This window comes from Podarcis bocagei (genome assembly GCF_964188305.1).
Source record: "Podarcis bocagei genome assembly, chromosome: 1".
Taxonomy (NCBI): Eukaryota; Metazoa; Chordata; class Lepidosauria; order Squamata; family Lacertidae; genus Podarcis; species Podarcis bocagei.
Window position 1 is genome coordinate 140773971 of NC_138125.1, and position 26357 is coordinate 140800327.

At 40.5% G+C, this 26357-nt stretch overlaps 2 protein-coding genes across 8 annotated transcripts in view; one reads left to right on the forward strand and one right to left on the reverse strand.

Annotated features, from left to right (window-relative positions):
* Window positions 1-1035, forward strand: part of ERBB4 (erb-b2 receptor tyrosine kinase 4) — an 833408-nt gene extending 832373 nt beyond the window's left edge. For all 5 annotated transcript variants that reach the window (XM_081196711.1, XM_081196710.1, XM_081196712.1 and 2 more), the window contains one exon: window positions 1-1035. In XM_081196711.1, the coding sequence (XP_081052837.1) occupies window positions 1-446 (446 nt within the window). In that variant the 3' untranslated portion in view covers window positions 447-1035.
* On the reverse strand, window positions 464-26357 carry LOC308581558 (uncharacterized protein; the record flags this gene model as incomplete). Of its 3 annotated transcripts, none has more annotated exons than XM_081184131.1 (4): window positions 26138-26357; window positions 23989-24081; window positions 23290-23355; window positions 464-584 (listed from the first exon to the last, which is right to left on the reverse strand). In XM_081184131.1, exons 1-4 carry the CDS (start codon window positions 26197-26199, stop codon window positions 464-466), a joined length of 342 nt encoding a protein of 113 aa, XP_081040257.1. In that variant the 5' UTR covers window positions 26200-26357. The 3 variants fall into 3 exon arrangements, 1 of the variants encoding a protein (XP_081040257.1); XR_014005115.1 differs by having other exon boundaries at window positions 497-584; window positions 23989-24056; window positions 25110-26357; XR_014005114.1 differs by lacking the exons at window positions 23290-23355; window positions 23989-24081; window positions 26138-26357 and adding an exon at window positions 1035-7688 and having other exon boundaries at window positions 481-584.

A 26357-nucleotide genomic window follows, 5' to 3' on the forward strand; every position in this document is an offset into this window, starting at 1 on the left:
ATCACCTGAATCCTGTGGAGGAGAACCCATTTGTCTCTCGGCGGAAAAATGGTGATCTTCAAGCGCTGGACAACCCAGAATATCACAACGGCCAAAATGGCCCACCCAAAGCAGAGGATGAGTATGTGAACGAGCCACTGTACCTCAACACCTTCACAGGCACCTTCGAGAATGCAGAGTACCTGAAGAAAAACGGGCTTCCATTGCCAGAGAAACCCAAGAAGGCGTTTGACAACCCAGGTTACTGGAATCACAGCCTGCCCCCACGGAGTACCCTACAGCACCCGGACTACCTGCAGGAATACAGCACAAAATATTTTTACAAACAAAATGGAAGGATCCGGCCCATTGTGGCAGAGAACCCCGAATACCTCTCAGAGTTCTCCCTGAAGCCTGGCACAATGCTGCCCCCTCCGCCCTACAGACACCGAAACACAGTGGTGTAATCCCCAAAGCGTGGAAGTCATGGGGGACCCATATACCAGCACTCTCCTTTCTCCTCCGTCTCTGTCTCCCTTCTCTTCTGTCCCTTCTTCTTACCCTCTCTTCTCCTTTTCTTGCCAATTCTTCCTGCAGGTGGTTGTCTGCAAATGGAAAGGCACAGTTAAGTCATTTGTTCCAGGAAGCCGGGAAGAAAGAAAAATAAAGAGTGAATGAAGCAGTGGGGAGGGAGGGAGGGAGAAAGGCTGGCATTTCTCACTTTCTGTGCACCCGCAGGGCAAGGAGGTCAGACAAGCCAATGAATACTAGTAAAAGCCGGTGGCGGTGTTGCCTGCTGTCCAACTAGTTCTCCACGTAGCAATTCAGCTTTGATGCTGCAGGGAAAGTCACAACAGTGCCAGCTTCTATCAGCAGGAAATGCTGAGAGCCACCGGAGCAATCCTGGAGGGGGCAGTGCGGTTTTGGGCAGGGGGAGGGAAAAGAGAGGGTAGGAAAGGACATTTTTAATATCATGAGTGATGACGTAATGAGATTGAGAATCCGACTTCTTTCTTTAACACTTTATATTCTACCACATAAACAAAATGGCTAACCCATCTTGCCATTCCCATCTTGTTCACCGTGTCCGTCCATCCGTCCATCCATCAAAGGGATCACCCTGAAGATCACATGACTCTCCGGCCAGTTCCCCCCTTCTCCACCGCTTCTGCAGTTGGGGGTCTGTTTTCTAACTGCACAGACCTAACTTCTTCATGCTTCTGTGCATGACACTACAGGTTTTCTACAGGTCAATAGGAGAACAAATGTTTTGAAAGCAAAAATGATTTCAGGACACAAAGGCCAAAATTATAGGGAAAACAAGAACATCTCATTTTTTGAGGGCAAGCCACCAACCAAGATTTATATGCACAGAGCCTCCTGTTGATGTTTTATACTTCTTGAATACAAAATGTAGCTATTTTCTCCTCAGTTTCTTCTGGTTTATCAGCTAAAGTTGGGAAGCAGTAGAGAATACTGAGGACTGGACAGAGGGAGAAAATCCATCGTTGTTGTTCTTTTAATTCATGGTTTTGGGGTTGTTTTTGTTTAAGGGTGACCTGCTTCTAAAGGAGGCAGGGTCAGGAGGCAGACTTCAATTCATAAAGAAGAAAACGCACATGGCAGATCACTGGAAAATTCATTTGCACTTAAGCTACGGTTTTAATTTTTGTCCTCACCCTGAACTGTATTCTGGAATCTGAATGAAGCAATATGGAAGTGACCAGCAAAATAAAATAATTTAAAATGTAAAATGAATTATTATTATAATGATATATAAATATAGATATATATAAAAGATGACTGTGGAAAATGCCAAAACAAAGTGAAGTCTTTGGAACTTTGTTCATCAGTGCAACGACTGCTCACAGGAAAACTGTTGAAGGAGTAACTCGCCTTGGTGCTGCCTCAGAAAGGAAAGCAGATTACAGGGCAGGGGGAATTGCGGGAAGAAGTGCTGGACTGACTTGGACTAGCAGACAAAGACTGTGGTGAGGCCTGCTTATTGCTTCCCTAGCACAAAGAAGAAACGCGAAGCAAGGTTTTAGAAATTCTGGGTGTGCATGGCTATTACATTCTCAGTCAAAACTGTAAATAATTTCAAAGCTTTCTCTCATCTACGAACCTTCATTCTCTGCTGGCTTTTACATGCTATTTTTAATTTTTTTAAAAAAGTTTTTTTTAGTTTGTTCCCTTCATGACTGGATTTTTTTTTAGCTCGAGTTTATTTATACAGCTCTGAAGACATAATATCTAGTAGGGGCAGGGGGGGGGGAATCACCCTCATTCTTACAGTGCAATCCTATCTACTCAGAAGTAAGCCCCACTGATTTCAATGGGGCTTAATCCCAGGAAAATGGATTGCAGGCTCACTATATGTTGAATGAAATTGCAGGAGGGGCAATAGTATTTTGTTGTATGCACTTTAGTAATGATTAAAACCAAGCGCATTCAATAATGGCAGGGAGCTGAGTCAAAATACTTCACATATCCTATTAGACTGAAAACAAGTCAAGGGGTGCCTTCAGCATTTTAGAGAAGCATGTTAGGGGATATTTCAAGAACTAGCTTTCAGGTTTATTCTGCTAAACAAACAAAGCTCATAGTTTCAGGAGTTGACTTGATATAGGTAGACATTTGCTCATAAAGTATGTTTCTGTGATGCTCCAGCCTCTCTCTGTCACCAAGCAACAGAGTAGTACTTATTTATGGCTGGAATTTAAGGGGCAAAACACCTGTGTGGGGGAAAGGGAATGCTAAAAGTCTCAGCCTTTTTAAAATGGTTTAGCACAGCCCTACTAACCTTATCTCTTAAACACCAACAGAGTGACCCCAAAGGCTCTCAGTGACCAAGGCAGGACTCCTTGCATAGCAGTCACATCCAGGGTCCAGAACAGGGGATAGCTCTGCAGCTATCAGCCCCAAACCCCAGGCAAGTTGAGCAGAGAAGAGCCAGGGCATGGAGCCAGGGCGCGGGGAGCTCCTGCCACACCCAATCCTCTGGCCAAGGTAGATTTTGAAAGCACATCATCCTACAAGCCATTGTAGATCCCATGGTCACCCAAGAGTGGTCCAAGTAGCAAACTCAGATTGTGAGGTCATTTTGGGAAGCACTGGTGGTCCACAAAGAAATTTCATAGACATTTGACATGTCTTGAGAAAACCCATGGAAGCTTTTGCTTTTGCTTCTTGATATTCGTTTGCTTGGGTTTATTGTGTTTTCTGGCTCCTTGGTATATGATGATAGCCGGACATGGCATGAATGTATATTTAAAGATGAGTGATAGCTGCCCTTTAGCCACTGTTCCCTGTCGCTGGGATCCAGCATGTTATTCTGGTCACCCTGGAAGCAGGAGTACCAGCTCATCAACTCTCACATATTCTGTCAGCAACACTGGCTCCCACTGCCCTGGGGATCCCAGTAAACATGATGGTGCTTAGCTCGCCTTCCGGTGGCTGCACCCGGTCAACTCTTTGATGTCTGTGCACAGGAGATGCTGCTAGGCAGGAACTCAGGGATTTCTGGTTCTCAAAAGTGTATTCCATATCAGGAGGCATATATTTCTCTGTCTTTCAGACTACAGGTTCTTGAACTTCCTGAACCAGTTCAATCTCTCTCTGCCCAGAATTGAACAAATTATGTACTAAGTTACTACATGGTATGACCTGAGCCTCATTGAGCTAATAATGCATATTTCTAGGTTTGTTTTGCTTTAAAGATGGAGCCGAGTGAGACCTGACTTCACATTGGATTGGCCTTATTTCTGCATGTAAAGTATTAGTCTGCCCAGTTATTGGAAATTACATTTTTTGTGTGTGAGAGTAGATTTTTTCATTCCTTCCACTAAAGCAGTACAAAACTTGGGTTCTTCCAGAAAATGCTTAATTTTAAGTATCTGCATTTAATTGCCAGGTAGAAGAGTGCTTACTGTAGGCATGAGACTTATTTCCAATTACACAGTTTCTCTAAAAAATATTGTTTAGTTACTCAAAATATGTGTCAAACTGCAGCGAGAAGGAAGGAGACATTCATAATACAATGTTTAGTGTCAGACTCAATTGCACAATGGACAGAAATGTGTGCGGGCCTGGTGAAGTTTATTCTCTTGATGTGCTGGCCAAATTCCCATTTGTAACAGCAGAAAAGCAGTGTGTGCAGAACGCAAAGAATTGGTGTTCAAGTGCTGGCTGCTCACTGATTTCAGAAGTTTTAGTTTACCCATTGAGGGAGGTGGTAGAGAGTGGCTTTTAAGGGGGTTCTGAAAACCAGTTGTATTGCCCCAGGGGTGACTACAGGGAGAAAGTGTTATTTTCATATCCAACTTAGAGGCTTCTACCACCATTGGAAATAAGATGGCCTACTAAGTAGGGTGGTTCCTACATCCTTAGGGAGCCTGCTAGATGAAAGCAGAACATTCTTTGACACTACGGATGCTGCAAGTGTTAAGGAAACATTTTCTACCATCAGTGGAGATTTCACTGCTATAGCCATATATACCATAGGATTACTGAGGCAGAGTTATGGTGGTTTTCCTGGGTCTTCAAATATAGAAGTCTCCAGACAGATAGCTGTCTGACCATTTCACAATGAAGAGCGTACAGGGGAGCTCTTCTCCTGGTAACTGCTGGTTTTGGCTCCTTTGCAAATGTTGGATCCTATGCAGAGCTGTGTGCTGTTAGTTAGCAATACTTCAGTTCCCCAGATTACCCGTTTCAAAATTGGTGGTTCAGGAATCCTCAGCAGGTTAGTATGTTTGTTTATATTTGACAGAGCATAAGTTATTGAGAGCCTAAGGTCCAATAGGACTGAGCTGCCTCAATGAACATAAATGGAAAGCTCGCCGCAAATTCAAGGGATAGCATGCAGTCCTGCTCTCCCCACATGTAAAAAGCCTTTACAAGCCAAATGGTAATATATATTTGCTTCCTATAAAGAGTAAACGCCTGTGCACTTGAAGAGAATGGGGGAGGCAGGGGAGAGAAATTCATCAAAGCATCTTGGCATCCTATTGCTAACCAAAGATGGAAACCTGCTTATGTGCAGGGCTTTTGGCAATTCAAGATAAGTACTGCATAAAGAAAAAAATCCCGCAGAGTAAAAGAAAATGTAAATCGTTCCTCCCCCCATAGCAGTACCTTCTCTCAAAATATGAATTGATGGAGCATATTAACTTTTAATTCTGGGAAATACATGTATAAGGAAGTCAGTTTGATTGATTGTGTGAGATGAAATCCAGGCTGTGACCTCATTTGAATCTCTTATTCCAGTGGTGCTGGGATGCATGTCCATTTCTATCTATTTAAAGCAGAGGTGGCTTTCCAGGTGTTGCTGGACTGCGACTCCCATCATCTCTGACCACTGGCCACACAGGATGAGGTTGATGGGAGTTGAAGTCCCACAACATCTGGGTGGCTCCCCTCCTACCCCACTTTAAAGTTTTGGGAACTAGCAGGGCCTATCCAGGTGGTGACATGAAAAAATGGATTGCAATTATTCACCTAATGCCAGTTTGTTCAACAGTAAAACTCTACAGGCTTTTGGGAATGACAGAAAGGAAAACTCCTTCCTCCATGCCATGTTCTCAGTCCAGACTATGAATGGAAAGATTTGTGAATTTCATATATATTTCAGGTAACCCAAATAATCTTCTCAGTCATCCATGTTTCCAGCCTTAAATTGTTCTCCACATTTTGCAGCAGTCTGTGATTTTAAATTTTTAAAAAATCCTTATCAAAAATTCATTATTATTTCAGAGCATTTCCCTTTTTATTCCATGGTTTATTGGGCTTTTCATATTATTACAATAAAATGGTATAATCCTTTAGTTCCTCTCCCCCCCCCCCAGTTTTGCTCCCTCTCTTTGAGCTCATGGCCTCTTTGTCTTGTTTGTATAGCTACAGTATTATCATCTCTGGCACTCAGCTACAGTGTGTCTAGGTTTCCGCACTCTGATGAATGTGTGTCAATGTTCTGCTGTAGTCCTAGATTAACATTCATTAACTTGGGGAAATTCCCATCGCTGCAGTGTGCCTCCCATTACATCTAAATGCAGATATTATTCGGCAAACAGTTCCAAAAATGCACTCAAAATCTCTTGGAAGCTTGAACTTTGCAGAGCAGAATTTTTTCATGGAGTGCTGGTTGCAGGAGGTCCTGTCTCCAGGTTGCTGTGCCTGGTGTACTCCAGAGAGTTCCAATATTTGTTTTGATGACAACATGGCTCGGTGGAGCCTTCCTCCTTGCGCTTTGGATAATCCCCACCTGGCAGGTCTGCAACCAACTGCAGTGGTAGAGTTGCCTCTTAAGAGGGATTTGTAGAGAACCAGATTAATTCTAGCCCCTGCACTTCCTTCCAGAAAATTGGATTACTGTGCAGTTCCATAGTAGGTGAGCTATGTCGTTTATATGCAGTTTTGACTAATGTACATATTTTTTAAAGCATTTTTTTCCATAATACAATCATTTCTGCAAGTCATTTCCCCTAAACATTTTCATTTTTATTTACACTTCCCCCTAAAATATGCATTTTTGTAAACAATGGTGGGTTGGAAACTGCATCACAAAACTTGAATTCAGTGGAGCTTTGAAGGCTAGCTGTGTTTGCTTTGCATATTGTTTCTAAAATACAAATTTGATCGATTCAGCTTTCAGTGCTTCCTGAATCAAGTCTTTCCCTCATCCCTGGTCCAGGCTTTTCTTCTCACATGTACACCAAGGCTATATTTAAAAACTTTGAATGTATCAAATAGCTACCTGCTTATACGCCATTACCTAAGCAACCAGTCTGATTCCTGCAAAAGGAGAAGCAACCTTTAAACTAGCATTTCTTTTTTCTGTTTTGGGTGGGGGGCATTTTTTGCTTGGTAGAGATAGCATCCTTCCTCTAGCTTAGTAAACGCACCCTTGTCCTTACGCCATTGCCAGAGGGTCAGGCAACTTCACTTCCGCCCAGCTTGCTTCTGCCGTGTCCGGCCTTTGGCAAAGCATTCTTAGGCAGCATTCTTTGGGAAACTGCATGAAATGATGGGCTCCGATCTGTTCCAGAAGACCAAAATGAATTCTTAGTGCAGTTTAACTTTCATCTCACTACCTTTTTTTTTAAAAAAAATCTTCTTTAATAACCAGCATGTCTCCCTTTAAATGCAAAAAAGCCTGTGAGTAGCGTGATTTCATTGGGATCATGCTGCTAAGAAAGACAACAGGGTAAATAAAGCTTCCAGCCTCATCTTCTCAGCGGTAGCAGCTCGGCTGTGAGAACTGTATCCTCAGGCCAGACGTCCTTCTGTTTGTGTTGAAGAGCCCTGTAGTTAGCACTGCTAACTGCTTTGCATCCTGTAGATTAAAGAAAATATACCCTGCCACAGTGGAAATCACACAGGTACCGATATTGCACAATTTGTGGAAAAGTTATAGAAGTTAGGCAATACCCTGCCATAGCCTTCCTGTAGTTAATATCACTGAGGAAACTTCCAGAAGTGACAAAGGAGGGAAATAATTGACATTTGCTTCAAGCAGGGACACAGCAAACCAGCCAAAACACACAGCAGTCACGACTTGAAGATAAAGGGGCCTGAACTCTGGGTATTGTGGGAAATGTTACCTCTCTTGAAAGGCACATGCGCCAAGGAAGCAAGCTTTTTTCGCTCTGAATTATTATACATTGCCTTATATTGCCCTTTACAGAGGTGTGATGTGAATTTCTTGTCAGCTGTTACATTTTCAAAGTATTCACTAAAACCAGAAGCCAAAACTGAAGCTGAAAGTGCTGCATGCTTTCAGCAGCTGATTTGTTTTAAAAAATCACCTTTATTGCTCCAACATTCTCAGTTAAAAACAACAGAAGTGAGGAACATTCTGCCCAGTCAAGGAATGGGGAAAGGCAGAGTTGTCTTGTCTGAACATTTTTATTTGTAGTTTTCCTTGTGCCTTAGCTACGTAAGTATCTCTTTATTTGGTGTTGTTTAATTATATTTACATTTAAGACTTTTCTGTAGCCTTCTGCAGCCATACCTTTAAATGTTCAGAAGACATGGAGGAGGGCAGAGCGGAAGAAATTTCTTTCTACTGGAGCTGTAGAGTTACTGTGCAAGCAGACAGGAAGGTAGATTTGGATTCCCAAGGTTTACTTGATGTGTGTGATGCTTTCAATCCTATCTTTGGAACTTTATAATTTTCTCCATATTGGAATGGTAAATTTAGTTCTATGGTTTCCATGTTCCTCTTTGCGTTCAAAACAATGCCCCTTATAATTCACTCATTTTCACTTAAACTCAGACTCCCCAGTGCTGCTAATGTTGAGTATTCAGCAAAGCAAAACTAATGCATGCAAGAAATCACTGTGTTTCTATAATAGGCATTAATTTAACAAGGCATCATAATACACTGAAAATGGTTGGTATCTGGCAAGCCTGTGTGTTTAGGATGTTGTAGCTGTGCTGGCCCCATAGTATGTGAGGTGCTTTTGAAGGTATCATAGAACAGGTAAATGGGATACAGTGGTACCTCGGGTTAAGTAGTTAATTCATTCCGGAGGTCCGTTCTTAACTTGAAACTGTTCTTAACCTGAAGCACCACTTTAGCTAATGGGGCCTCCTGTTGCTGCCGCGCCGCCGGATCATGATTTCTGTTCTCATCCTGAAGCAAAGTTCTTAACCTGAGGTAATATTTCTGAGTTAGCGGAGTTTGTAACCTGAAGCGTATGTAACCCGAGGTACCACTGTATATAATACTGCCCCAACTTTATCGGCTGTTGAGCCATACAAAGTTCTCCAGTAAGCACAAGTACTCAGACCAAGAATAAAAGGAACTAGATTTAGTGTTCTCATAGATCTAGGCTAAATGGCCTATATTAACAAATATCATTCATATATTCATTCATATATATATATATATATATATATATATATATATATATATATAACCTGGCATGGTTTTCCCTCAGTGAATGCTGGGCATTACAGTTTGGTGAGAATGTTTTTAGCTGCTCCTAGGATTTTCACAGATCCTTCACGCATTGCCTAGCATTCCCAAGGAAGTCAGAGTGACCGATTGTAAGGGTGGCTGTGTTAATTAAATTAAGTTACCATATTTTTCTGTGTATAAGACACCCCCATGTATAAGATGCCCCCTATTTTTGGGGACTCCAAATTAAGGAAACACCCCTCAGCACTACCCCCATATATAAGACAAGCCCCAATTTTAAACCTATTTTTGGGGTAAAAAAAACCCCTAGTCTTATACACGGGAAAATACAGTATTTTGACCTTGCCTAGAGTTCAGGTTTAAGCCCTTTAGGAACATAGTTGTAGAAAAATAAAATGATGTTGGAGTAAGCATTTGGAGTTGTTTCTTTGGATGCTATTTCTTTACATGACTCAGTTGAAAGCTTTACAAGGAAAATGTTATGTCTACTGTTAAAAATTAACAGTAGATATTTAACATATCTACTGTTAAAAATTAGGGACAAATGTAAACCAAGGATGTTCCATGGCCAGAAACACCAGCACTTCAGAATGCAAAAGGCCAATTTGTATCTTTTCCTTCCTTCAGTGTTTGCACTTAAAACAAGCAAGGGATAGATTTCAATTTTCTTGTTCCCTTGTGAAGTAATTCCCTACAGCACAAACAGTGCCATTTCACTCCCACATTCACAGAGTGATTATACGGTTAGTTGTAATTATTATTGATCTTGTTGCGGTAGCATGTTGCAACTGGGTGCGATCGTTGTAATCATTGTGTGCGCACATAGCCTGCCACTTCAGAAAATGTGCTTATGCACATCTTTGACTTTAATCACCTGGGGGCTTGATGCAAACCAGCTGAAATTTAGCAGGGAACAACCAATTGACTTCGATGGTACCTGTGTTAGACACTTGTGTCAGATCAATTTACACTGAGCACAGAGGTAAGTTCTTTCCTGAACCATAGCTTCATTAAGTTGTGAGTTTCCTTAGCCTCTGAAGGCATATAGCAAGGGATGTTCATACTTTGCATCAAAGTCTCCACCAAGAAAGATGGACTACAGCACTCAATATGTATTGAGGAGATCAATAATATTTATGCAAGTTTTCATTTTTGCATACAAATCATCAGTTGCATGCATTATGCTGAAGCAGCTACAAAGGGTGTTCTTCTTGTTGTTGTTGTTTTTGCTTTTGCACTAGTTGTGTTGGTAGAAGCTGTGGGATAGGCATTAGAAACTGAGGGTTGTTAAGGAGGTTTTTAATAAAACATGAGTAGGGACCATGAAGTGTGAACAAGTAGCCGTACAGCATTCAGGACTCATGCTTACTGGAAAAAACTTCCTTGTTGTGCAGACACAACTTGCTAACTTTCAAATTAATTTCCAGCATGATAAGCAGAAGCATGCTTTGCTTTTTTAAAAAAACTAAGTCTTGCAAATCTGAGTCCTTTGTCAAACACCAGCTTTCATGGGCATGGATTCACAGCAAATGAATAACATTAGCCCTAGCAACTGACTGGAGCATAAAGTCAATGAAAAGAGAGAAGGAAAATCAGGGTGATACAGCAAGCTTTTTGCTAACTTACAGGGGAGGCTAGCCTTACAACAAAATTTGAATAGGTACTATCCAGGGTGACAGGATGCACTGAAAGGTGGGCCAGTTGAAATGCACCTTTCAGCTACTACAAGGAAAAAGCACCTTCATTTGGATTATTTTAATAACCATTGTTTGAAAACAATTCCTTTCTACTGGCATGAAAGTCAGCTTGCATTATTATCCATAAGCACTCAGCGGACTAAACCATTTTGGGGGCGATAACCACAGTAACAAACTGTGAATGGTATTTTATAAGTGTAGATATGTAATCCGTTATTTTGAAGTGAGGTACTATGAAATATGTAGCATAAAACGGTACTGCTGTTAAATGGGTCGATAATTAAACTGAGCAGCTGTGCAAAGGTAAGCTAACTTTGAATGCAAGGAAACAAAATGATCCTCTGGAAGCAGGAAATGCATAATCCAGTTAAAAGAAGTGCTTGGGTGTACACAGTTTTTATTCCAGTTGAAATCACTGGCCATTTGGATATAGACAGGGTATCTGTTCTACACATGGGACGGAACTGGTTCAAACTGTTCAAGCAGCAACAATCTACATGTTCACATGCTACATTCTGCACCCATCTGAGTGAGCCACAACTCTCAATGAGACTAAACTTGCATAGACCCAAGTACGATGCCCTAATGGAATTGTGGGTCAAGCTCAAAGCCAGTACAATGTACATTATGTCTGTTTTTTTAACTTTTTCACTGCTGAAATATTGATTTTCTGAGGGTTTTTGTTTTTTTAAAAGAAACTCTCCATAGGGGTGAGTGTTTTCCAAAATGAACCTGCAGGTTGGTTTTTTTCTCCCTCTTTTCTAGTTCTGGCCACCAGATCCACACACTCACTCAGTTGGTTAGAGCGTGGTGCTGATGACACCAAGGTTGCAAGTTTGATCCCCGTCTGGGACAGCTGCTTATTCCTGTATTTCAGGGGGTTGGGCTAGATGATCCTCAGGGTCCCTTCCAACTCTATGATTCTATGATTCTAAAGGAATGATTCAGTTGTTTAGCTCTATAGTGACTAAGCCATGCTACTTGGTAAACTCACCTAGTTTGCAAAGTAACTTTAAGTTCTTCATAGCAGATAAAGAGAAAGGTAAAAGCAAATGTAGTGCATATAATTTTTATGCACATGCAATGTACTGTATTTTGTTAGGTTGGAACTCCCTGTTAAGATTGCAGCCCATTTTTAAAAAAAATTCTAACATGTTTAACTGGTTTCCCCCTATTAATATAAAGCCTTTAATTTGTTATTGAATAAAACTCAATATGGAAATTGCTTTCCTTTCTAAAATAAATATGCATCGCAATCTGCTTCCTAACCCAGATCAGATTTGGGGCAATTAATGCTGCGATCCTATACGCACTTCCCTATTTTTAAACCCCACTGAACTCTGTGGGGCTGTTTTGCAACGATATGCATAGGATTGCCCTGGTAGTCCGACTGGTTTCAGTGGAGCTAAATTTAGTTAAATGCAAGAAACACAACATGTTTATGGTAGCATTGAAAGTTCTTTATTCCAAATATTATTTGGCCACATGGTTTTTAGGAAGCTTGAATTATGGACCAGTTTCTAACAACTGATACACTCTGACAAAGAGAAGTGGTGAGTTTGTCAACTTCCTTTAGTCCCAAATTTGCTCTGCTGTTTTTAGATGATGGACCCAGGGATGGTGTACACAAAGACAAAAATTTGAATCCTGGTCTCTTAAGAATCTCTCCCAGTGTAGCAACATTGTTCGTTGACAGAACTGTGGCCAAGCTACATCCTAAACAAAATTATTTGCTAGTGCAGTATGTCTTAGGATTGGGCTGTGAGACCATCCTGGGTTTAGCTATTTCACTCCATTCCTAGTACAACTGTTAAAAATGCAATGAACAAAATACTTTCACCTTGTAAACTTCCAGGAAAGTGACACCATGCATCCATGTATTGTGGATTTTGCATCCTCATTTCATGTGAGACAATGCATTCAGAGTTAGCTGCCTTTTTGAAACAAAAATTTAAAAACAAAACTACTGTATGTTAATTTGAAAATGTGAATAGTATTTTTATAGCTTGTTAAAGACATGGCTAGTTGCATATGTAAATAAGGATAATGTAGTTTTTATTTTCCTTTGTGGGCCTCATTCCTTGGAACATAATTGTCTTAAGGTTGATTTGTATATAAGTAATTGGCCTGTGATTCCATCCTCTCTCCTCCCCCCCCCCCCCCATTGGCCCCCTATTTGTTTCTCTCCTTGCAGGTTCGATTGGAGGTCTCATTTTGACATTCTGTGTGATTCTGTGTTAGCACTATTGTGGTGTGTTCAACCTCCTGCACCTGCTTACACAGTAGGATATGACAAATTGTGTGTGGTGTAATGTTACTTTAACCTTTAGTTTTTTCATCTTTCAGCTATGAAGGATTATGCACTGTTAAAAATTACATAACTAACTTTTGTTAATATTTAGCTATCTATATATTTTAGTATCATTTCCCTTTCCTTTTGTTTTTGGAAGCTATGGGAGAAACCAGTGTCTCTTTTCCTTCCCTTTGTGTGATTAGGATTGTTCTTTTTCTGTATTACCTCCCAAGTTCCTTGGAAATTTTATCTGTTTGTTAGGACAAATGTAGATTGCAACCTGCTTTAGCTTCATCCCACACTGATCATCCCAGCTGAACAATTTGAAAACTGTTCTGCTTTTTTGTTACATGAATCTGTCAAAAATATATTTTTAATTTAATATAAATGAAATTCAATAAAATACAAAACAAATGGTCCTTCATGCATGTGGCCTTTTTCTTCTTCTTATTGCCTGGTTGAATTAAACATTAATTTTGAACACTGTAGCCAACTAAACGTGGAGGCATTTGGGTGCCTCTATAAAGGCAAAAGCAAAAGCCTGCAGATTTGAATGGGGACTGCACCTATCCTTTACCCTAGTCCTAGACTTCTTCCCATGCCACAAGACACTCAAGTGTTCAGGTAGCACACACTCTTCTCTGCATCTCCCCTCTCCTGGAAGCTGCTAAGATGCCAGAATGTCTTCTTAGCACAAAGATGATATAGGTGTATGCTATAAGATACCAAATGCTTGTATCTTGGGAGGAGTGGAATTGCTGGGTGAAAGATTAAGCTATCCATATATAGTGGTACCTCGGGTTACAGACTCCGCTAACCCAGAAATAGTACCTCGGGTTAAGAACGTTGCTTCAGGATGAGAACAGAAATCGTGCAGCAGCGGCGCAATGGCAGCGGGAGGCCCCATTAGCTAAAGTGCTGCTTCAGGTTAAGAACAGTTTCAGGTTAAGAACAGACCTCCAGAACAAATTAAGTTCTTAACCCGAGGTACCACTGTAATCTAAACAGATAATTTAGCTGTAGCTTGGCCCTAGTTATGCTCTAAATTGGAGACCACTTTTGTGTGTGTGTGTGTGTGTGTGTGTGTGTGTGTGTGTGTGTGTGTGTGTGTGTGTGTTTAAAAAAGGTAGTCTGGTCTGTTATGCACTTCCAATATGGTTGCCATATTGTGTTATCTATAATGATATTTTTTAAAAATGGTACAAAACGTATGCACCAGAAGGCATTTTCTTACTGTCAAAATGACAGAATGCACAATTTGCAAACTTTGCCCACAACAAAATACCAGTCAACAAGGAAACACACATACAATTTATGCATGTTTACTTGGAAGTAAGTCCCAGAGAGTTCAGTTTACTCCCAGCTATGTCTACGCAAGATTTAGAGTGATCTATATCTCCTGCAATAGAGCTGGGGCATATGTCATGGACTACAAATGTTCAGCTTTCAAGAACAGGACTATATATTCATCATGGGAAGATTTCATTTATACTGTTGTGGCACATTGGATAGATTAAGGAAAGCTTGTGAATTCTGCCCACACTACATATAATCCACCAAGGAATCCAAGATGCTGGTGGTGTTGAATGCAGATTCTAGCCAGTGCTCAGAATGCACCCATTCTGCCCAGCACAGTCAGCATGTGGTGGAAACACATTCACTGCCTACATGTCAGGTTTAATCACAACAATACAAACACAACATGTAGGCTAATGCAGAGACTATTACGAAACAGTAGTATCATTCCGGAGACACTGGCCTTTTGAGGCTTTTGAGACGTCTTCCATTGCAACTTTTGAAGGACTATTGTGAGACGTCCTTAGACATCTATTTTGCAAATTAAATTTTTATTGATTTTCAGTACACATACATACATTCATAAATTACATATATATAGGTTACATATTTAACTTAGGCTCTATCATGCCTCTGACTTCCCTCCATTTCTTTGGTAAGTATCAAAGTTCTAATACCACGTACTCTATATATCTTATTATCAACTACACACTGTAAGAGTTATTCCAATCCTACCAGTGTCTTCAAAGATTTACAATTGTTTCTTATATACATCAAATATTTACTCCAATTTTCTTGAAACTTCTGCTCGTCCTGATCTCTTAATTTTCCTGATAGTCTGGCCAGTTCTGCGTAGTCCATCATTTTAACCTGCCATTTTAACCAGTCCATTATATTCGGTATTATGTCTGTTTTCCAATTCTGAGCTAACATATTTCTGGCTGCTGTTGTGGCATATAAAAAGAGGTTTTTATCTTTTTTTTCAATTTCCTTTCCAATCAATCCCAGTAGAAAAGCTTCAGGTCTTTTTGGGAAAGTATATTTAAAGATTTTTTTAAGTTCGTTATAGATTAGTTCCCAAAAGCCCTTCACTTTACTACAGGTCCACCACATATGGTAGAGGTCACCCTCTACCTCTCCACACTTCCAACATTTCTTATTTTTTGTTCTATACATCCTTGCTAGCTTTACCGGCGTTAGATGCCATCTGTAGATCATTTTCCACAAATTTTCTTTTAAAGCAGTACAAGCCGTAAATTTCATGTTTACATTCCATAGTTCTTGCCACGCATCAAAATCGATATTATGGCCGAAATCAATAGCCCATTTAACCATAGATTCCTTTATCTCTTCGTCTTTCGTATACCAATCCAATAATAAATCGTATGTTTTTGATAATAATTTATTTTTACCTTCTAGAATATCAATATTAAATTTAGATTTCTTATCTTCGAATCCCGTTTTCCTTTTATCTTCTTTTAGTAGATCATTAACTTGGTGATACTGTAACCACCCTGTATATAAATTCTCTACCTCTTTATACGGTTTGAGTTTTATATCTTGATCTGTCTTTTTGATTAGTTCTTCATAAGTAGCTTTTTCCCCTTCCATATTAACTTTTTTGATAGTTAAAACTTCTATTGGTGAAATCCACCAAGGGGTTTTCCTTTCCAATAGGTCTTTGTTTCTTTCCCAAACTTGAAATATTGATCCTCTGATTATATGGTTTAGAAAACCCTTGTGAACTTTCACCTTCTCATACCATAGGTACGAGTGCCACCCGTACCTATTATCAAAACCTTCTAAGTCTAAGAGATCGGTGTTTTCTAATTTTATCCAGTCTTTCACCCATGTTAAACAAGCCGCTTCGTAGTATAGACTCAGTTCTGGCAAGGGAAAACCTCCTCTTTCTTTTTTATCCACCAAGATTTTCATTTTTATTCTCGGTTTTTTCCCCTGCCAGACGAATCTTACTAATGTTTTTTTTTGCCATTCTTTAAGTTGTTTTAGCCCTTTAATTACTGGAATAGTTTGGAATAGAAATAACATTCTGGGCAAAACCTTCATTTTAATCACGGATATTCTCCCCAAGAATGACAACTTTAATCTATCCCATATTTCTAGGTCCTTTTTAATACCCCTCCATGTTGCCTCATAATTGTCTTTGTATAAGTTTATATTCTTTGCTGTAATCCATACTCCTAAGTATTTAACTTTCTTAACTGCTGTAATTCCAGATCTTTGTTGTAGTTCCTCTATCTCTTCCTTGGTCATGTTCTTTGTCAGCATTTTGGTCTTATTCTTGTTAAGTTTGAGTTCCGCCACCTTGCCGAATTCTTCTAGTCTCTGTAAGGCTTCTTGTAAACTCTTCTTTGTCTCTTCTAATGTTAACACTAGATCATCCGCGAATGCTTTAATTTTGTACTCTTTACTTCCTACCTTGATCCCTTTCACTTCTGATGCTTCTCTTAGCCTCTTGTTAAAAACCTCTAATACTGTTATGAATAACGGGAGACAGGCGGCAACCCTGTCTAGTCCCTTTAGCGATATCAAAAGGTTCCGATATATTGCTATTTATTATGAGTTTGGCTTTTTGATCTTGATATATGGCTTCAATTCCTTTTCCAAACCCTTCTCCAACTCCCGTTGCTTTTAGATTTTCTTTCATAAATCTCCAGGAGATGTTATCGAATGCTTTTTCGGCATCGATAAATATCAATGCCGCTTGCTTGTCTATCCTATTCTCTAAATATTCAGTAATGTCTATGACATTTCTTACATTATCTTTCAGTTGTCTTCCTGGAAGAAAGCCTGCTTGATCTTTGTGAATTTTCCCATTTAAAAGTCTTTTTAATCTTTCCGCCAATACATCAGCAAATATTTTGTAGTCGTTATTTAACAAGGAGAGGGTCTGTAGTTTTTAACTTCTAAGCCAGTGTTTCCCAACCACTGTTCCGCGGCACAGTAGTGTGCCGCGAGATGTTGCCTGGTGTGCCGCGAGATGTTGCCTGGAGGGAGGCGGGCGAGTCGGGCGGCGAGAGGCAGGGCGGCGAGGAGAGGCCGCCCAGCGCGGGGCTCTCGCCGTCTGCCTGCCTGGCTGCCTGCGAGCTCGGCTGGCAGCGCCTCCGTCCGCAGCGCCCACCCCTGCCAAAGCTCACCCAGCCAAGCTGCGCTCTCCTTCCTGCCTCGCTTTGCTGCCTCCTCCCCCCCACCCCCAAAGCTTGGAGGTTCCCTGGCAAGGGGGAGGGAAAAAAATTGAAACTTACACTTTCGTGCGTCCCTCCCGGCGTGACGCTGCGCGCTGACGTCACGGGGCTGTAATGGTGGTGTGCCTCGAGATTTTTTTCATCAAACAAGTGTGCCTTTGCCCAAAAAAGGTTGGGAAACACTGTTCTAAGCCATCTGCATCTTTTTTTGGGATCAAGGTAATGTAAGCTTCCTTCCACGTGGCTGGGATTTTCCCTTCTTTTAAGATGTTATTCATGACCTCACATAACACTGGGACTATTTGGTCACATAATGTTTTATAATATTTAGATGAAATGCCATCTAAAAGCCTTTCCCATTTTCATTTTTTTTATTGTTTTCCGAATTTCTTGTTCTGTAATTGTCTGATTTAATTGTTCTCTTTCATCTTCCGTAATCTGTTGCAATTGGTATTTTTCAAAATATTATTCTATTCTATTATCTGTCTCTTTCTCTTTTCTATATAATTCTTTATAATATTTCTGAAACATCTTTCTTATCTCTTTGGGGTCTTCCACTATCTTTTCTCCATCCCTTATTCTACTTATTATATTTTGTTTTTTTCCTTTCCTTTAATTGCCAAGCCAAATACTTCCCAATTTTGTTAGCTGATTCGAATTTTTTTTGCCTCATCATTTTAATTCTCCATTCTACTTCTTGATTCACCACCATGGAAAATTGGGCCTGTAGCATCTTTATGTTTTGTTTTATTGTTTCATCTTCTGGTTTAATTGTTAACTGTCTCTCGCTCTCCATGAGGTGCATCAAGATTTCTTCTTTCTTTTTCTCTCTTCCCTTTCTTAAGTGGCTGTTTTTCTGAATGAAAAAAAACCCCTCATAACTGCTTTACTTGCGTCCCAGACTATTTCTATGGGTGTTCCTTTATTCAAATTATATTTAAAGTATTCCTCAATTGTCTCTTTCGCCCTGTTTATTATCTTCTGATCATTGAACAAGTTCTCATTCATTCTTCATCTGAAGGTTGCGGGGTCTTTTCCTCTTAACTCCATATAGACCGGGTTGTGATCAGATAATGTTTGTGGAAGAATTTCTGCTTTCTTAGCTCTCATAATTAATTCTTTCGAGATCCAAATGTGATCTATTCTTCCCCAACTTTGATTTGGGTTTGAGAAAAAGGTGAACTGTTTTGTTGTAGGATTTTTGAATCTCCATATGTCAATTAGTCCCATATTATCCACCAATTCACAAAAGGTTTTAGGTAGTTTGCCTTCGTTCGTTTCTTTTTTCCTTGTTGATCTGTCCAAGTCTGATATAGTCACTCCGTTGAAATCCCCCATCAGTATCAGATGTTGGTCCATCAATTCTAACAACATGTCCCCCAATGTTGAGTAAAAGGTTGATTTGTTATCATTAGGAGCATAGATTCCAACAATATTTATTTTCTCCCCTTGGAAAGTGATTTGTACTATTATCACTCTCCCCTCTTCATCTTTATAAATTAAATTTGGGTGATATTTTTCTTTTATATATATTACCCCTCCTCTTTTTTTGTTCTTATCTGAGGCAACGAAATCCATTCCTAATCTTTTATTACTTAGAACTCTTTTATGTTTTCTTGCAACGTGTGTTTCTTGCAAACATGTTATGTCAAGATTTTTTTTAATCAACACCTGTGCAATTTGATTTCTCTTATTTTTATTGTTAAGTCCATTCACATTCCATGACAGTATTCTCAAAGCCATTGTTAATTAGTTGTCAGGTCTAAATTAACTTTAAAAGTCTTATATAAAATGATATTTATTGGGAATTTAATGTTACATAGAAAAAAAGAGAAAGAAAAAGCAAGAAAAAAGAGATTAAACAATACAAATCAATAAAAAGAGAATAAAAAGTACAAAACATACAATACACTAAAATCAAAAACAAGAGCAAAAGAATAAATTTAAAAACAAATCCAATATTCCCATATCCTTATCTTCATTAACTTGTTTCATCAACCTCCTCACACCTCCCTTTTTTGTATTCTAATTATTAATTATCTCAGCAAATCCTTTCCATCTTTCACTTTATTCTGTCCTTTAGTTGTCTTAATTTATTTTAGCCTTATCTTACCATAAAAAAACCTTAGAACTTAAAAACTTATTTATACATAACTCCTTATAACATTTCTACTACAGCCTAATAGTTTCATTCCAAGATTTTCCTAACAGTCATTAATCTTGCAATATTTCTCTAAATGAATTTTTAAACTTTCTGCCAATCTTCTGTCTCTTCTTCCTGGTCTCGGGTTCTGTCAGTCCTTTCTGTCTGTTCCATCTAGTCCATCAACCTGGTGATCTTATGTCCGAGGCGCTTAACTCTTTTCCATGTCCCTTCTGCAGATCTTCTTCATAATCGTACCTGCACTTTACTTTGTCTTCTGCTGGTCTTGTACTTAATTTCCTTCCTTTGTCTCTGAGGAGTAGATCTCGGGGGAACAACCTGAGAATGTCTTTATCCCTTCTCGACCGGTCAGCCCGTTCTCCATGGTTAGCACTAAAATCCAAAAAATATTCCAAAGCATACTTCAATGTCCCTCCAAAGTTGAGGGCCTCGACCACTCCAATCTCCTCCTGGCCCAAAACCAAATCCTAAAAGTCAGGACATCCCTGCATAGGAGGATATGACCAACTTGCCATCTCCAGTCCCGACAGGACTCTGTCTCTCCAAGTCTGACTCACTCCAGATTCAGTCATCAGAAACGACAGTTTGTGTTCCTGCAAGGCCGCATCTCTCTCAACTTGTATTACTTGAGGTTCAACAACAACCTCCTCCTTTGTCTTCTCCACGGCTTGCCCTGTCAGGGCAGATTCCTGGGTCAATTCTTGAGCAGGTTCTATATCAGTGTTAACTGTTTGACCGAAATTATCAATTGCAGTAGTCATCAAATTCATCTTCGCATGAAGCTGCTCCAACAAAGCACTTGTCCTGCACAAAGCAGACACTAAGGCTTCCTGTGTCAACATTCTTGTCCAAGGTCAATGTCTGTTTCTCACGATCCTTAATCTCTACAGCTGTAGAGTTCCCCAGGTCCACTTCAACAACAGTTCAAAAACTCCCCCTAGAGGAAACAATTTCTATTTGTATCCATCCTTTTACAAGCAGATCCAGTAAATTAACTTTAAAAGTCTTTGTTGCTAGACTCTTCTTCTTCGTCTGCTTCCTTTTCTTCCTCCTCTTCTCCTCCTCTTGCCTCCGTCTCCTCCCGTCTGTCCCCCCCCTAACTCCCCCCCCTCTGTCCTTCCCAATTCTTTGTCATACCTTTTGGCAAATTTCTCCAGTTCCTGAGGACTAGATAGTTTGAATCTCTTGTCTTTATAATAGAATGATACCCCTTCTGGGAATTCCCATCTGTACTGGATTCCATTTTTCCTTAGCTGGTTTACTAACTGCTTATAAATGTCTCTCCTTCGAAGAAACCTCGATGGAATCTCTTTGAATACGACACCTATTTTGAACACGCGGCTTGGCGGTCCTCGCTACCACTCTGTTATATTGTACATATGAACTTTGATGGGCTTAGTTCTAAAATCTGAATGATATCATTATTCCATTATATATTCTCTACTAACTATGAGCCTACATGTTGTGTTTGTATTGTTGTACATGTAAGGTTTATCACAAGTGAGGCAGCCTCCTGGTGCAGCTTCTACAGTTCTAGATGCCACCCAGGCTGGGTCCAATACATTGTGACACCTGAGGCGAAACACAAAATGCCATTGGGAACAAGGGTAGGAAGAGCCTAGCAGCGCTAGGGGTGACAAATCCGGCCTCCAAGGAGTTTGCTGCAGCTGTCACTGCCACTGCAGCAGCAGGCGATTCCTTGGAGGCTGGATCTGCTGCGCCTGTGGATCCTGCTACCCAAGGCAGTCGCCACCTCATGTGCCTGAATTGGATCACAGTCAGGACACCGCAAGCCAGCATCGCAGAATGGTCTGGAGGTGGGCTGTGCTTATGCCCTACCATGTGTGCACACACATGTGTAAATACGTACACCGATCCTGTCTTGGGCCCAGTCCAATCCGGGGTGACCAGGACCCATTCCAGACCCCAAACCAAACTGGAGGCATAGCACAGCTGTACATTTTACTAGGGCTTTAAACCCATATTATGTCATTGAAATTCTAGAAGAAGAGGAGTTTGGATTTGATATCCTGTTTTATCACTACCCGAAGGAGTCTCAAAGCGGATAACATTCTCCTTTCCCTTCCTCCCCCACAACAAACCCTCTGTGAGGTGAGTGGGGCTGAGAGACTTCAGAGAAGTGTGACTGGCCCAAGGTCACCAGCAGCTGCAGGTGGAGGAGCAGGGAATCGAACCCGGTTCCCCAGATTACAAGACTACCACTCTTAACCACTACACCATACTGGCTCTCAGTATGAGAACTGAGAAATTCTACTCAGTATTGATCCAGAGTAGATTCCAATGCTTAGTGAGCAGAGTAACAACTTGAACAGATTGCAGGATTCCCAAAAAATAGGCCAGGGGCAATTGTATTTCATCCAGCAGAGCTTTACTGCTACTGAAGGCAAATGAACATAATGGTCACAAATCCAATACAGTGGTACCTTGGGTTAAGAACTTAATTCATTCTGGAGGTCTGTTCTTAACCTGAAACTGTTCTTAACCTGAAGCACCACTTTACCTAATGGGGCCTCCTGCTGCCGCTGCGCCACCGCTGCACAATTTCTGTTCGCATCCTGAAGCAAAGTTCTTAACCCGAGGTAATATTTCTGGGTTAGCGGAGTCTGTAACCTGAAGCGTATGTAACCTGAAGCGTATGTAACCTGAGGTACCACTGTACATTCAGGATTGGAACAGTCCATAAGACATCCAGTTGCAGCAGACTTAAACTTACAATAACTTATAATAAGTCTAAACCTTAACACTAAGCATATCATTCAGAACACCACACCAGAAGGAAAAGAGGTAGGAAGAGAAAGTGAAACCCAGGCTCCTTCTGGCCTTACTTTTATAGTCAGCATGACCTTGACTGACAGCAATAAGAGAACCAGTTTAAGCCAGCTGCACTCAGCTTCTCTGAAGGAATAACCCAAACATCATAAACCTTCTGCTTGTTTCTTTCACACCAAGAAGCTTCCAGAACCCTCTTGAATCAATTAGAATAGAAAAGATCTCTACACATCAGATCAATACTTTCTGGACTAAGAAATGCAAACTGAAATTAATCATGCAGTCAGCGGTGAGAAGGATGGGTGAGCATAGCTGCCTGCATCTCCTTCCCAACCTCCTCCTCCTCATCAACCAACCCTAAGTAAACACGTGGACACCCAACCAGCTCCTCTTCCGACAGCCCATGTGACCCAATCTGGGTCTAGAGCCCTGACACTCTAGGAAAATCCTCAATCAACCCAAATCAGCCCAAGTTTGTTTAGGATTGGTCTAGATTCTAGGATTTGTCACGTAGATTTGAACTGTTGACCTTACAATTGGCAAGCCCAAGAGGCTCAGTGGTTCATACCACAGCGACAATATGGGAGCTAGAGATCCCCAATGAGTATCACACCATTGACGAATCCCCAGCCCAAGCCTACATCTTTTGATTGGCCTTTGGAACTCATGAATGTTGGGAAAGGGTGGGAAGCATTCATTAAACTTAGATCAAGTACATTGTTCTGTTTTACCAACAATTGTTTTTGTTAGTTACCCTGAAGGTGTAGGAAACAATGGGCTAGAAATAAAGAGAAACTGGATTACATAAAATATATGTATATAAGATTATCTGTAAAGGAACACTTTGATATGAATGAGCCTGACTCTGAGGATTCTCATATGAAACTAAAGTCTGGAAGGCTTGCCTGGCAGGATTATCTAGACTCAAACAGTTGATTTACCTGTATCCTCTATGGCTGGTGCTGACAGAGAGCCACAGGAAGCAGCATGTAGAATGCTGAAAGTATCTGTATACAGAATTACAAGAAACAGTGTTTGCTTCATATGCAAATTAGGGAAAGAGCCAGCCTGGTTCAGTGCCAACCTATCACACCCCATGCCTACTGCATCCTCCTTCCTAATGTGCCCCACTATCTGCCCAGTTTCTTGTATTGTTGCCATCTCTACTCTCTATTCTCCATAGCACCCAAATTAACTGTGCATAAATGTCTATTGTGTGCAACGTATTTAAGGTGTATCACAGAATTAATGGTGGCACTGGCAACACAAGCACTAGGGTGAGAGGCATGGACAGATTGTGCTAGGCTCTACATCGGTCTCTGGGCAGTGCAAACATGGTTGCAGGAAATAGGCAAGGTGGTGGGGCACCTCAGTCCTAGGGAACTGAATTCAAATTCCCCCCTTCTATGCAGAGTCCTAGAAAAATGATATAAAACAGGAGTGATTTATATGGATTGAACAAGCTTCATTGCATTTTATTTTATCCCAATTTGGGGCTGCACTGGACATTATCTGGCAGACCAAGGTTGGCGGCTATGAATTGCTCCTACTGTGTATTATTTGCTTCCCAACAGATCCATAAAATGCAAACACTCCACCATCCAACAGGCAATTCATGATCGTGTCCGGGAGTTGATTACCTGTATTCCTCCTCCACAAAAGATGTTTTCCTGCATGTGCACCTTTTCTTTCCATGTTCACGTTTTATCTGAATAGTAAAAGGGATGGTGTCTCTGTAACAAGGTAGAGACACCATCCATAAAGTCTGACAGGTTCTTTGAAACAAATTTCCCCCCAAAGGCTAATACTGTTCACAGCTTAGATGACTACAAAAACGGCCACCATATAACAGTCTTCTGAGGCACATTGAGTGGAAATGACTTGTGAGAATAATCTCATCTCATCCACTGAAATTCCCGAGGGAGCAAGCACAGAAGGAAAATATACTCCATGGCATTCTTCTTTCGAAACGGCTACAAATCAGCCTCACCTCTGTTCCCACTCTCCAAACACATCCCAGTTGCTTGCCTCTTTCTACCATTACACAATTTGGGAGACTCTGCAATTTGAATTTTTGAATGGCATGAGCACATTTTAATAAGATCCTTCCTCACTGTCCCAAATGTCTGCAGTCTGCAAACTGATTTTGAGCAATAACCTAGGGTTGCCATATTTCAGAAAGTGAAAGTCCGGACAGAACAGTTGTTGAGCTTTTTTAGGCAAATTCCCCCCAAAAGAGGTTTTGGAGCTATTTTGCCACACTAACTAATATATAGTGTCAATTGTTTATTAGCACCGGTGTGAAAGAGCAATTTTTGAAATGCCCCTTCCCTCAACTCTACTAAGTTTTGCCAATTCTTCAGCACATTGACCTGGGAGAAAGTCCAACTGAATTTAGTGGGGCACACTGCTGATGAGACATACAAAGGATGACACGGTCAACCCCAGAGTTCACACACACACACACACACAACACCAATGAAAGTAATGGCATGGGACAACTTTTAAATCTTTGGACTGCTTTGGAATAAAAGAAGCTTTGAGATTTCGCAATTCATTCCTATGTAGCTCAGCAAAAAGTTGAAGAATTGAAATAACCCATTTGGAAGCGAATGGCTTTGAAATTATTATTCTGATCCAGTCCCATGCATATCGGTTTTGAACCACAAGCCAAATCTGCAGAATAAAACCCAAATGCCTCAAAATATATTCAAACTTATCTGCTTGTAAACAAGTTATATGTCTTTGGCTCTCCTCTTACCACATGATCAGGCACATCCTACCCTGGAAAGTCTCCTGAACAGCCAGTATCCACATATCTGCATTGTATTTCTAAATCCAAGGAGGATGGGAGAGGCCTTGCCAAGTTGAAATGCAGATACTCTGTTGAGACGTTGCATATTGATTTTCATCCCCTCAGCAAGACCATATAGCATCTGCATTTCAGTATTTATAAGCACCGAGCAGGAGCTAGGGGTGGAAGAATGTACAGATGCATCACTTAGCTCCGTTGGTGAACTGAGGATGCAGTTAGCAGCTGGTAGATCAGCAGGTTCAATTCGTGGGGTTTTTTCTCCAAAAGTCACCTCTATTTTAGTGGGCATAAATAAATTTCTATTATTGGGTCTTTGTATCTGACAGCCAAAGATTTCGTTGAGAGTGCAATATGTTCAGATCCTCTCATCTATCCCATTGTCTGCTTCTGCTCAAATTCCTCCCCTTCTGGCACTTTCCTTGGAGATGGGGTAGGAACAGAGTGGTTCCTCCAATCTGGATTTTAATCTGAGCCAGTGAAGAATCTCGTAGATCATAATGCTTACCTCAAATGGAAAACAAAACCCCAACATCACTGATAATGTTTTAAATTATTCACCTTTCATATACAGAAGAATTCCCTTGTAAGGCCAATATCCATGGAAATCAAAATAAACTTACATCTTCATGACTGTAGTGATGGCAATTCCTTTATGCTCCACTTCTTAAAAATTCCCTGTATTTCTATTTGCTCAAAGTAAGAATAATAAATGCATATCCAGAATGTAGAAACCAAATTACTGACTTCAGAGAACAATGAATTGGACTCCAATTGAATCTTCCCTTTCTTTCTTTCTTTCTTTCTTTCTTTCTTTCTTTCTTTCTTTCTTTCTTTCTCTCCCCCCCCCTTTTCTCTTGCATGTGTATGTTTTCACACTTGGATTTATGTAGGACATTTCCATAAATGTTGCATCTGCTTGGGATTGGGTGTCTTTTCATTCAAACAACCAGCGCCACTTCAAGCATTCTGTTTACCTTTTCCTGCGTGCTGCTGGGCTATTTGTTCCAGATTGTTGCCTCCTTGCAAAGCATTCCATGGCTGTCCTCCAGATTATGTTGCTTCTGATACTTCATTCTGTCTGTAATTTCCAATTGCCATCTGGCTCTGCTGTACACCACAATTAACCATAGGAAATACGGGGACTGTTATAGAGAACAGGAATTTAGCAAACTTTTCTCTGAAATACCGCTTGGT